At 35.1% G+C, this 14,104-nt stretch overlaps 1 protein-coding gene across 1 annotated transcript in view; it reads left to right on the plus strand.

The window, feature by feature from the left end:
• Window positions 1-7,962: 7,962 nt before the first annotated feature.
• Window positions 7,963-14,104, plus strand: part of LOC132562465 (uncharacterized) — a 37,553-nt gene continuing 31,411 nt past the window's right edge. The window contains exon 1 of the mRNA XM_060227209.1: window positions 7,963-8,113. Within this exon, the coding sequence (XP_060083192.1) occupies window positions 7,963-8,113 (151 nt within the window). The remainder of the gene's footprint in view (window positions 8,114-14,104) is intronic.

The following is a 14,104-nucleotide window of genomic DNA, read 5'->3' on the forward strand; positions in this document are numbered from 1 at the left end:
TATCGGCATCCTGCTGTTTGATCAAGGTAATAACAGTTTTGACTGAGCGGACAACAATAATATAGTATCAAGAAATTTTTTTTATCAATGTTACAACAGCTCGGCTCATTTGAACACAAAGAGACCAGTCATTTTTTTCACAGATAGAATAGAAGGAATTTCGAAGAAAAAAACCCAAAAATATTTAAAAATCAATTGAGAGTATTCAAGACATTAGCAATAGATTTTTCCGTCGTAATGACCTTAAACTAAACATCATTCTGCCATTTGCAGTTGTGTCATAAAGACGAAACTACAGTACAAAATTAATCTTTATTTCTATTCTGTGACGTCATACTACCGTGCCAAAAGCTCGAACAAAGCAATCAATCTTTTTTCTTAACTTTCCAAAACCAGCTCACGTTTTATAGATCTTGTTGGGCATGCTAATTGTTGTTAATTGATTTTTAAGTTATTGTCATTATTATTTTGCAATTGTCATTGATAAGATGTTACATTTGTGACCAATTTGTTTTTAAAATACGGGTACGTTTTATAATGTTCACTCTCCGCCAGGCGTCGAACTTTGCAACGCCAGATAATTGCGTCGTTAAGTTGCTTTATTCCAATCGCTCTGAATTGCATGTTGCGGATCTCCCGCATGGTGTTCAGTGAGATACTCACCCGCTACTACAAGAAAACTCCGCATCAGTATAACCCTGGCTGTAAAAAACTTCCATAGTCATCAACACTCATCAACCATTTGTTAAAAAAAATCTCAGCTTTCATGGAATTCATTATAATGATTGGGAACAAACCTTTATCAAATATTTAATCAACTGCAACATGTTGACGCCATATGTTGGAAAACGAGACTGTTACAATCTGGATATAGGAGGTTCAGGGGGAATGCGATTATTTCTACCAGGCTATTTAAATACCACCAGTGAAATATAAACCTGATAGAATTGTGGTTAAAAAGATGTAAAATTGATACTTTTACTGAGTGAATGATAACATACATGTCTATATTAAAATCCTCATACCGAGTGAATGATAACATACATGTCTGTATTAGAATCCTCATACTGAGTGAATGATAACATACATGTCTATATTAAAATTCACATACTGAGTAAATGATAACATACATGTCTATATTAAAATCATTATACTGAGTGAATGATAACATACATGTCTATATTAAAATCCTCATACCGAGTGAATGATAACATACATGTCTATATTAAAATTCACATACTGAGTAAATGATAACATACATGTCTATATTAAAATCCTCATACTGAGTGAATGATAACATACATGTCTATATTAAAATGATAACATACATGTCTATATTAAAATCATTATACTGAGTGAATGATAACATACATGTCTGTATTAAAATCCTGATACTGAGTGAATGATAACATACATGTCTGTATTAGAATCCTCATACTGAGTGAATGATAACATACATGTCTATATTAAAATCCTCATACTGAGTGAATGATAACATACATGTCTATATTAAAATCATTATACTGAGTGAATGATAACATACATGTCTGTATTAAAATCCTCATACTGAGTGAATGATAACATACATGTCTATATTAAAATCCTCATACTGAGTGAATGATAACATACATGTCTATATTAAAATCATTATACTGAGTGAATGATAACATACATGTCTATATTAAAATCCTCATACCGAGTGAATGATAACATACATGTCTGTATTAAATTCCTGATACTGAGTGAATGATAACATACATGTCTGTATTAAAATCCTGATACTGAGTGAATGATAACATACATGTCTATATTAAAATCATTATACCGAGTGAATGATAACATACATGTCTGTATTAAAATCCTGATACTGAGTGAATGATAACATACATGTCTATATTAAAATCCTGATACTGAGTGAATGATAACATACATGTCTATATTAAAATCCTGATACTGAGTGAATGATAACATACATGTCTATATTAAAATCCTGATACTGAGTGAATGATAACATACATGTCTGTATTAAATTCCTGATACTGAGTGAATGATAACATACATGTCTATATTAAAATCCTCATACTGAGTGAATGATAACATACATGTCTGTATTAAAATCATTATACTGAGTGAATGATAACATACATGTCTATATTAAAATCCTCATACTGAGTGAATGATAACATACATGTCTGTATTAAATTCCTGATACTGAGTGAATGATAACATACATGTCTGTATTAAAATCCTCATACCGAGTGAATGATAACATACATGTCTGTATTAAATTCCTGATACTGAGTGAATGATAACATACATGTCAGTATTAGAATCCTCATACTGAGTGAATGATTACATACATGTCAGTATTAGAATCCTCATACTGAGTGAATGATTACATACATGTCTGTATTAGAATCCTCATACTGAGTGAATGATAACATACATGTCTATATTAAAATCCTCATACCGAGTGAATGATAACATACATGTCTATATTAAAATCCTCATACTGAGTGAATGATAACATACATGTCTGTATTAAATTCCTGATACTGAGTGAATGATAACATACATGTCTGTATTAAATTCCTGATACTGAGTGAATGATAACATACATGTCTGTATTAAAATCATTATACTGAGTGAATGATAACATACATGTCTGTATTAAATTCCTGATACTGAGTGAATGATAACATACATGTCTGTATTAAAATCCTCATACTGAGTGAATGATAACATACATGTCTGTATTAAATTCCTCATACCGAGTGAATGATAACATACATGTCTGTATTAAATTCCTGATACTGAGTGAATGATAACATACATGTCTATATTAAAATCCTCATACTGAGTGAATGATAACATACATGTCTGTATTAAAATCATTATACTGAGTGAATGATAACATACATGTCTATATTAAAATCCTCATACTGAGTGAATGATAACATACATGTCTGTATTAAATTCCTGATACTGAGTGAATGATAACATACATGTCTGTATTAAAATCCTCATACCGAGTGAATGATAACATACATGTCTGTATTAAATTCCTGATACTGAGTGAATGATAACATACATGTCTGTATTAAATTCCTGATACTGAGTGAATGATTACATACCTTTCTGTTTTAAAATCATTATACTGAGTGAATGATAACATACATGTCTGTATTAAAATCCTGATACTGAGTGAATGATAACATACATGTCTATATTAAAATCATTATACTGAGTGAATGATAACATACATGTCTGTATTAAATTCCTGATACTGAGTGAATGATAACATACATGTCTATATTAAAATCCTCATACTGAGTGAATGATAACATACATGTCTGTATTAAAATCATTATACTGAGTAAATGATAACATACATGTCTATATTAAAATCATTATACTGAGTGAATGATAACATACATGTCTATATTAAAATCCTCATACCGAGTGAATGATAACATACATGTCTGTATTAAATTCCTGATACAGAGTGAATGATAACATACATGTCTGTATTAAAATCCTGATACTGAGTGAATGATAACATACATGTCTGTATTAAAATCCTCATACCGAGTGAATGATAACATACATGTCTATATTAAAATCCTCATACTGAGTGAATGATAACATACATGTCTATATTAAAATCCTCATACCGAGTGAATGATAACATACATGTCTATATTAAAATCCTCATACTGAGTGAATGATAACATACATGTCTATATTAAAATCCTCATACTGAGTGAATGATAACATACATGTCTATATTAAAATCATTATAATGAGTGAATGATAACATACATGTCTGTATTAAAATCATTATACTGAGTGATTCATAACATACATGTCTGTATTAAAATCATTATACTGAGTGATTCATAACATACATGTCTATTTAAAAATCCTTATAATGCACGAACGAAAAAATACGTCTATTTCATTTCATATTTCTAAATGCGGCTATTTTTCTGTTTGTAACTGCTTTCCCCACCCCACCCCCACCACCCCCCTCATCCTCACCCCGCTACCCCGATCCCCTCATCTCCTCCCCACCCACCCCACCCACCCCACCCCATAATTGTATCATCTTACATACGATAGAAAGAGAGTTAAGATATCAGTGTTTATTGTAGCTAAAAGTGTATATTACATACGATGGAGAACTAAACATGTCACAGTCCCCTGTGGTAGCTGTGTTACACCTCGCTCACCTGGTGAAATCATTAATGTGACTATTTCAACGCTATTTAACTTCCCATTATGAAAAATGCAAAGGAAAACACAGATACCCATTTGTTTGAAACGCCGTGGATGGATGCATTACACCATTAAAAGACATCACGCCAACAATTTTACAATTTTATCGACACAATTCTATACCGTCAGCAATATATGTTAGCTTTCTCGTAAACGTGTAATTGCACTGTATTGATATATTAATAAGCCCGTGCGTCCATCTATCATACTATAACAGTTCTGACGGCCCGGACCCAAGGGACTCATAAAACGTAATACCGTAATGTAAAAACCAACTGATGCATTTCAAACATGGATGAAAGAGATAGAAACATATAGAGCTCATCAGATGGAGCAACGCTTCCTCGGGGACTACGCCATCCCTTTTAGGAAAAAGTCGACTAACAATTCATCATAAGAAAGATTCTCTTTTGAAAATTATCGATAAACTGTACAAGGTTTGTTTGAGACGCCAAGCCTACTTGGTTACAGTGAGACGATGAAAGTAACACGCGAACTGCATGTAAGAGTATGCTGTGTAGTAACAGTAGTATTTCAGTCACTGAATGTTGGCAGTGACTTAGATGTTTACAACAAGTGTTGTGATTCCTGGGTGTACCATTCATGTTGTTGCCGTTTGGCTGTGTTCTATTAGTGTTATTGCTAGCTTTAGATAATTTACACCATTGTGGAGGAATTTTAAATTGTGACAAGATTAAAATTAAAAAAAAGAGAACTAGTGTCATTAATTATTTATTTATCTCCTTTCATAACAAGAAGTTTTAATAATTAAAAAATAAAAACTGTTGGGTCCAAACAAGACACATTTCAACAAATCACACTTTGTTTTCTTTGACTAGAACTGAAACTGTTTCTATGACTTTTTGTTTTCACAACATTCCAGTTTGGTTTACAGCAACACTTTTCACGTTTTGATGACAATCAAGAGCAGAATAAATCTGCATAACCTGTGGTTTATTTGTCAAAGGAGATGGCATAAAGTGTATTACGCTGTAAAGAAAGACAGCGTTTAATCCACGCGGGGTGATTCGTAAACACATCTGTTTTGTTGTGAACAGAGATAAAGTCAGCGAAGATTCAACAGACTGCGGAATGTAAAAAAAAAAAAGAAAAGAATAAAATTTCTCTGATAACTAAGTGATCGTATCACAAGTTTCTTGTGACGTCACTATGGTTCAGTGATCAAATAATCTTGAAAAGCCGTTACAGGTTCAGTAGATGTTTAGCCCATGAAATGGAGACCTGTGAGTTGTCTGGAATAGACAAATCTATTGATGAAAAATCTGCCTACACTGGTATCGTATGGTCATAGCCTAATGCCAACAATCATAAAAATGTTTTTATTTAGATGTAACATGACAAGTTGAAATATATACCTTGTTGCAGACGTAAAGCGCTGGTAAACACGCACACGAAACCACGCTATGTCACCACGCAAAATATCAACGCTGTTTATGTTATGTACAAGTAGTACTTGTAGAATATACGATCTTTCAAAGTGACACTAATCTGAAACCAGAGACTGTTGGGGAAAAACATAGATAAAAACACTAAAATATGTCATTTCAATATGGGAAATATGAAAATTGATCGAGAATCGCACTTCTTATAAATCTATTTCAAATCCGGGAAAGAACTGGAAATTTTAAGTATATTCGAATCAAAAAAGAGCGCTCGCATCGTGGCGTAGAAAATTCATTCTCTAAGAGCGCACGGGGCATCAATAACATTTAAATGCACGTGCATTAATGGATATGTACACGACGTAACTGATCCAATGAATCAATTTTGTGAGAAATGGTTATTATCTTATTTTTGTTTGTATTATTTGTGTTTTGTTTTTGTGTTGCTTTAATACTTTGTGTACATTTGTATCTATATCAGCGATGTTTCATGTTGGAACCGCAAAATTTCAAAGTTGATTTCTCCTATAGGAAAGCATTTATTGATGTAAAGAGACCAATTATGTTAAAAAAAAAGACATGCCAACATAATCTCGGAGATTCCTTAAAACTTGCAGAAGGCAATTTAAGCGTCCTCTTCTTCACCGACCACACCCGTCATGTAAACTTTGGTCAATCCTTTAATTAATGCAATGTTCGCAAATAAAGGAACAACGTAACGATAAGTAATAAAGAAACAAAATCGAACTTCGTGCCTTACAAGGAACAAGAATACGATGTCGATTATAAAGCTTCCCACAGTCGTCTTCAAATAATATGGTACTTTTCAACATCCTTCGCGGAAATTGTGATCTTGGGAACAAACCATTGGATATCGAATAAATGCTAATATTTAAACGGTGTAGATTGATGATGCAGGGTTATTAGTATCTAAAAATGAATAATTGCGAATAGGAAAGTCGAAATCAGAACACAGCTTAGGGGACTGTTGTCCTTGTCGGCTTCGGTGTCAAAAAATACGAGGTAGAGGAATTTCCGTTGATTCTGTATATAAAAAAACATGAAAGATTAAAACTACTTTAAGTTCCAATGTTCGTGAAAATTGGTTTAGATCATACAAACAATATACAGTGTGAGAAGCTATAGAACAAACAAAAAACTGCCCACACAAAGGAGCTTCATTTCAACTGTTTACAAATGAGCTTCACTTCAACTGTCTTTTATGAAGTGAGCTAATTTATTTGTGTTGTTATGTACCCAACGCCCTGTAATGATAAAAATAGGTTCATTCAATATTCAGATAACGCATGACCACACAGCGAACTGTTTCACATTCAAGTTCTTTTATTTTACAGCACGTGAACGACATCTGGTAATTCAAATTCCATTATAGTGGGTTTCCTCTGTTGAGGAAGTTTAACTATTGAATACAGTGCCATTCCTAGTTGTTTTATACAACGCTAATCACTACCAGCCTTGTCGTGTTTAGTGGAAACGCCAACAGCCTACTCACTCGTTTAATTAAAATTCCAATTAGACTACAGGAAATGCTATTTTCCAACTGGACAGACATACGGCCAGCAGAATGCACGTGTACATGCTTAGAAACGTGACAGCAGGCCTTCAACCATTGCCAATGTCCCCTGTTCGGCCCTTCCTCAAATTGAAACTGACAGGGGTCCAGAAAGGTCCTCGAAAATGCTGCCCCGCGGGGAAATGGTTTACATGGCTATTCGATCGCCGACCGTTTATTATGATGGAAAAGTTGCGATGAAATAAATCCTTGTCTCTGATAAGAATATATGCCCAGGACGGAGATGAGTCATCTCCATATTTGGACAATAATGTCGTTTCGGTGTGAATATCACGTGATAATAAATCTATAAATAGCAGGGATGTTTCTTCAAATTACGAAAATCAAATATTAGCTTTGACGTGTAACATGTGCAAGCGTTCTCAGCTAACAATAAACGACTGTATGTATCATTCAGAATTGATTAATGCTTGCTGCAATATTTTAATTTCAATCGATAAGAAATGATAGCTTTTGTCGAACAGTGTTGTTAAAATTTCCAATTTGTAATGATGAAAAAAAGGTTTAATTTTGAGCCCTGTAGTTCACCGTTGTTATAAGGCGTCATTGGACCTGCCTCTAGGGCTAACGAAAAACACTTGTATAGAACTTCACAAGAGCGAACAAAAAACACACAACAAAATGGCTTTTATTGAAAGATGTGTACTCTTAAATGAGGGGAGAAATTGTAAAATCTTCTAGGCGAAGATGGAGAAGAAACTACACACTGTTAATGGGAGAAAACCAATGACAGATTTAAATGGAAACAAATCGGGCGCGTCACTACTCCTGCCACGCAAAGAACGAGATTCATTTGTTATACTTTCAGACGTCACAAAACACCACCCTACTTGGACCGGCAAGTACCGGAAAGGAACGGCAGATTGAAAAACCAGAGAAGCGAACATTCCGTTCTAGCCGTACTGGATCGCAAGACATAAATTACGGTAGTACATATATGTGGCCGAGACTATTTAACACCATTCCCGAAGATTAACACGAGATTGTCGTGATAAATACCTCAGCATGTGTAGATAAAAACAGACTTCAGTAGAATGAAGATCCGCGCAACATTAGGAAACAGCCTTTCTCAAATCATGCTCGCGTTTTTGTTAAATAGATCATCGAGTCTGACTAAAGTGCGTGCAAAGCAAACGCTCAATAGATGCAGATTTTCCACTGTCTGTTCAGCGCTCAAACTGTAAACCGAGAAAGTGAGAACTTTCAGCCAAAGGAATTTTGGTCACCAAACAGCCATGACTTTGGCTATTCGGGGAATTAGACACCTGCGTATACACGCTGATTGCCCTTTTCGTAAATTCTCGCTGACCAAGTCTGGTACATATGATAGGGGTTTTCTCCCTTGGGTGTAATTATTCATGTGATCGATGGAGATTTTTCCTTGTACTATTGCAGTCAGAGGACGAAAGAATGAGTCGCTCTGATGACCAAAAGAGAATATCTCGGTAAAAAACAGATCGTTGTTATCAAGTTATTGCTGTTCCTCGGCAATATCGACGTGAACGGAATTCCCTGAGCAACATCATGACATATCTGAATTTATCAAGATAGGACGAAAACATGATGGGACGAAAGTTCAAACAGAAATGAGTGATCAATTGATTGATTGTTGTGTTATTTTAGTTCGTAATTGCTGATGTCATATCGATAAAGCGAAACTTAGATACAGAAAACAAGGAAAACACGAGAGTTAAAATAAATAATTCTTATGGTCTCGAAGTCACAATCTCGGGATCAGTAGGTGAAGTACATGCATTCTAGAATACAATACGGAAGTGGTTTGTTTATCTGCTAAATGGAAAAAGTCCTACGATAAAATGGTGAAAAAATTAATGAAAATTTACTACAGTTTTTCATACATCTTTTAAAAGACTAAACACGAAACCGTTGTTTTGATTTTCTTTGGAAGTTTGCCATTTGTTTTTATTTCAAATACATTAAGGACAATAACGAAATTGATTATTTTTGGTTTTGACAGTCGTAAAGTAGTGGCATTTTACCATGATGTGGGCCGAACCCACAGGGGAACAGAATATTGATAAGCTGGTTGTAGAAATACATGTCGAATTATCGACACCGCGGGGGTACAGTCGTTATTACCAGAACAGACTGTCCATTATCTGGTCAAAACAATGATATTTTATTTTTCACTGGTAACCCTCGGGTCGAGGATGATGACTTTTACAAAACACATGATTGTCTTTAAAATATAAGTTCTCCCACCCCCTCTCTCTCTCCCTGTCTCCCTGTCTGTCTCTGTCTGTCTGTCTGTCTGTCTGTCTCTCTCTCTCTCTCTCTCTCTCTCTCTCTCTCTCTCTATTTTTTTTTTTCAATGTATATTATTGCTATTAATTTTTAACATCGCCACCACCACACCCACAAAACAAAACAAAAACAAAAAAATAAAATGAAAAAATAAAAAAGTATACCAACAAAATACAAAACTTTACAGAAAAATACAAACAAAAAACCCCAAGATAAATGGCCATCAACGAAGTATGATCATCCAAGAATTCAAGAACGATTTAACTAGGATCCGTATAAAATGAAAATTTGAAAGTCTCCTCCATGTAAGTTGCGATAAAGCCCTGAAGAAAGCAGCGATAATACTGTAATCGCCCCATACAAATGCACATGCAATACGGCAGACAAAGACTTTTTCTCTGATCCTACCTGATACGTGCGTCAACATATCAGAAACCCAATATATTGTGATAGTGTTCGATACTGCTTTGGTTTTTAGGTTTTTCCTGCATACAAAAATATTTTTTGAACAACTTGTTAGCCTCAAGGGGTTTCAGAGGAAGTGAAATAAACGATGTTTCAAGGTTGTTCTACAAATATTGAGATTGCTTCATAATTGATGATAGATTTTTTTCCCCACAAATATATAGATTGTCTCATAAATATAGAAAAAATATCAATAGTGTTTCACAAATATCGAGATCGTTACAATACAGAAAATGCATATTATAATTTTCAATAATCTAGAACTGAAAATCTGTTTTATGAATATTTTTGTCGTAATTTACATCATCCAAATTCATAGGATACACAGTGTTGTTAGTAAAATGGTCATTGTTTATTGTATAACATTATACATTCTATTGGGAAAAACCTCCGGATGTGGGCGCTTCATCACACAGTCATGACGTCATCAATATGTATCTATCCCACAATGACCAGCTCAGTTCCGAAATAAACAGAATTGGTGCTGACTTTGAGTGTGAAACACGATAAACCAAATAAGGCAGGAAGCAATATTGTGTTTCTGACATCGCCCTGTGTAATCATGAACACTTTTTCTATGGGCGGCAATCCTATATGCTTTAATCTTTTTATATCGGAATGACACATCTACGTGTATTTGCGAAACAGAGTTAACAAATCCGTATTCTGACATTTCCAGGGAAACAGGAAACAATATCCAAAAAGCCTGGTTAGCTTAAAAAACACATTGGTTGTCCTTGTTTTAATATAAAGCAAAAAATAGACTGTATTAACATTAATTCATAACTTACATCATATTTTTATGTTTTCAAAATAAAAAGATTGTTTTAATATTTCGAAGATTTTTTTTTTTTAACAAATGAAATAAAAATTTGATGAAAAAATATCATATGGATGGAACTGACAGAGCTTACAGTGTGTTGATGTTACCGTACATGTATAGTGGTGGTAATCTGTAGTCGATTGACCTGGAGTACAATTCCAAGATGTTACAGCAAATGGCCGTGTCAAATAAACAGAACATCGATCTTAACCCGACCACATGATACCTTCTTTAACATTTTGGACCAGATGACCTTGGATCCTGCCCATTCCGTCCCAAGTCCAAAATCAATGTGGGCTTTTTCCTCTCTAAAAGAAACGGCACATGTACGCCATACAGAAAGCAGACGTTTAAAGAATGGAGGTGAAAGGCCTTTGGTGAAAAACGACTTTCTACAGCTAAGCAATGGCATTTCGTATCTCTTATTTGAACCGATTATATGAGGTTGGTATAACCTTGAGATGACCTTGGACGGCAGATATAATTCGATATACATGTATAAGTCACGTGATTGTGCAGTACTGTGTTTCTTTGTTTCTATCATTAACACTGTTTTGTAGACTTGAAGCGGCTGGTTTTAATGAAACATTAAATCAGAATGTCCTTTCACCTTCCGCTAAGGAGGTGTGATAGCTTAGTCACTAGAGCATCACGCGTCCTCTCCACCTCAGGTTACAATCCGAGGTGTCTGGTTTCTAGCCTTTACCAAGGTCGTCATGTTTGATTGCTTTAAACATTTTCATGCTCAAATTTCGATCAAGGATAGAAACAAGCTATTACAACATATTTACACTTCCTAAGATACATTTACATATAGAAATTACTACGGAACATCCAAACATAGGTATATCTACAAATACTTTTTTCAGTTACAATCAAAATTTGTTACTGGATTTAAATTTAAGGATTGCAAATATTAAAAATATTTTTGAATTGATAGCAGAGGTTGTTTATCTGACTCCAGAAAGGTAGAACTATGAAGGTGTTCCACTCAATTTGGCAAGATAGAGTCTAAATCGATCGTCGTATGCTGTCGTAGTTGTGTTCCTGGGTAATCCACCTTCTTAACTTGTTTTGGATAGTATACAATGGACCTCCCGCATGTTGTTCAGTATGATAGAAACCACCTGCAACGACTAAAGTCCACCTACACTGACTGTTCAAGGGACGATTAACCCGACAAACAAACAAATCCTCGTCTAAGACGTGTCAAGGTGAATACACAAGGGCGATTGGTTGTTTAAATAACCAAGACGGAGATGTAAAATGGCGCTGCAAACGTTATCATCACTTCCGTTTGCCGAATTGACAAGTCGCCTATCTTTATTGATCTGATTTGGGGAAACAAGATACCCTCAGCGATCAATCACGTGACGCATGGTTGTTAAGGAATTATGGTATTATAACACACAGTTTCCGAGTTAGCATCACTGATAGGGTCACGTGCTTTGGTGATTATATAACGATCCACATCATATATATATTTATACAAAAGAACTTGATATTTAAAAGGATTTTTTTCTTTCTTACAAAGACTTTTTGTCACCTTACAATACTGTAATACCCCTGGGATAGTGTTGCTGTCTGAAAATAAGTGTGATTTTAATGGCTGGAAAAAAGGCCGTACCGACTGAAATCTTTTGACCATCCGAAATTTCCAATCTTGAGTGTGAACGCTTCAAACTATAATCACTTCCGAGGCAAAATACAAAGGAAACTATTTAAAACTGGGTAAAAATCTCATGGTTTTAGCCGTAATTATCTACGTCAGGAAAACTGCATCTAGGACCCAAGCATTAGAAGTGTGGGTGACTTCCGCTTTAGTGGTTATAGGGGAAAAGACGTGAAACATCTTGTTCCGCGGACAGGAAGATAAGGCTGACTATATAGCACGGGGTCGATATCAGCCCCGCATAAAAGGGACCGATTACACAACATTCAGTTCCAAATCAATGTAAAATTATGTTTAATGAGGACAAAACGCAAACCCATCACAAAATAATCTGTTCAAAAATGCAGATGATGACATCGATGTTAGATTGAAATTGATTCTGCACCTTGGACAAGTAACGTGCTTTAGAAAACAACATAAAATGGAAATAAACCCAGAATCATGTTACTGACATACTGCGTTATCGTAAATCCGAAGTTTACCGGAATTAGCCGATACTACAAGAAGTTTACGATTTGCAGGGTGTTTAAAGTCCTCGCAACAGCCGGGGTCAAATGAGGTCAGATGTTAATAGGTGCACTGCAAGTAGAAAGTTGAGTAAAGAAAGAATGAGCAGAAATGAGATGAAGAAAACACCGAAGTCTATAGTGTTGTCATGAAGTTACTGATATTTTTTTCGAAATTTGAGAGAATGCTGCGAAACATTGATAAAATCTACGTTACATCATATCAGACAAAATACACGATTAAATAGATAAGAGACAGCAGTGGTGAATCTTGAATAGAAACACAGACTGATGTAACCAATGCGGACGATAACAATACAAACAATATAGGAACCACACGTGGTCCAGCAAATACTCCCAGACTACCTGCTTATCCCTTAGTGATTTGCCAGTCGAAGTCTGTCCATTCAATCGCATGAATTCACGCTGTTGTATATAAACTAATAACATCCAATTTATCTTATCGCAGAAAAGGTTTCGATTGAGATTATGATATATTGGAAATCGATGTATGAAGATAGCAATATCTCCGCGCTGGACATTCGACTCTCTCGACCTTCACCTTATATTGCACCGGTATAGCTGCAGTGGATGCTGTTTCGGCATTGAAGATGGAAGGCATCTCGCATCAACACATTAGCGCCGTCAGCCTTGTCTAAATTAATTATTGTAAAAAGATATGCAGTAGCTGTTCGACATTCTATTCGTGAAATCCACTGGGGTCCAAAGTGAGGCTACATGTGACAATGGACGTGGACAGCAGCGCCACCTGTCGCATCTCACTTCGACATCTGACACATTGAAATAATTTGATTTCCGATGCAAAACTAAAGTCATGGGAAACCGAAACACATACCCATGGCTCGAAACAATGTGTAATTTGACGAATATCGACGATCGCGTCGTTTTCATATCGTCTTACAATCTATAATTGTCTGACTGGAAATGTAAGTTGATCTGGCGTGAGAGGGAAGTACGTGCTGATATGTGTCCGGCAGATTCCAGACTACATTACGTACAGTAATTTACACGTTTTAACGATTAGAAAAATATATGAATCTCACATACTGTTTCTGCATTTTAACCACTCTCCTCAAT

This window comes from Ylistrum balloti, unplaced genomic scaffold, assembly GCF_031769215.1.
Source record: "Ylistrum balloti isolate Yb309-2 unplaced genomic scaffold, AGI_CSIRO_Ybal_v1 Utg369672, whole genome shotgun sequence".
In the NCBI taxonomy this organism is placed as follows: Eukaryota; Metazoa; Mollusca; class Bivalvia; order Pectinida; family Pectinidae; genus Ylistrum; species Ylistrum balloti.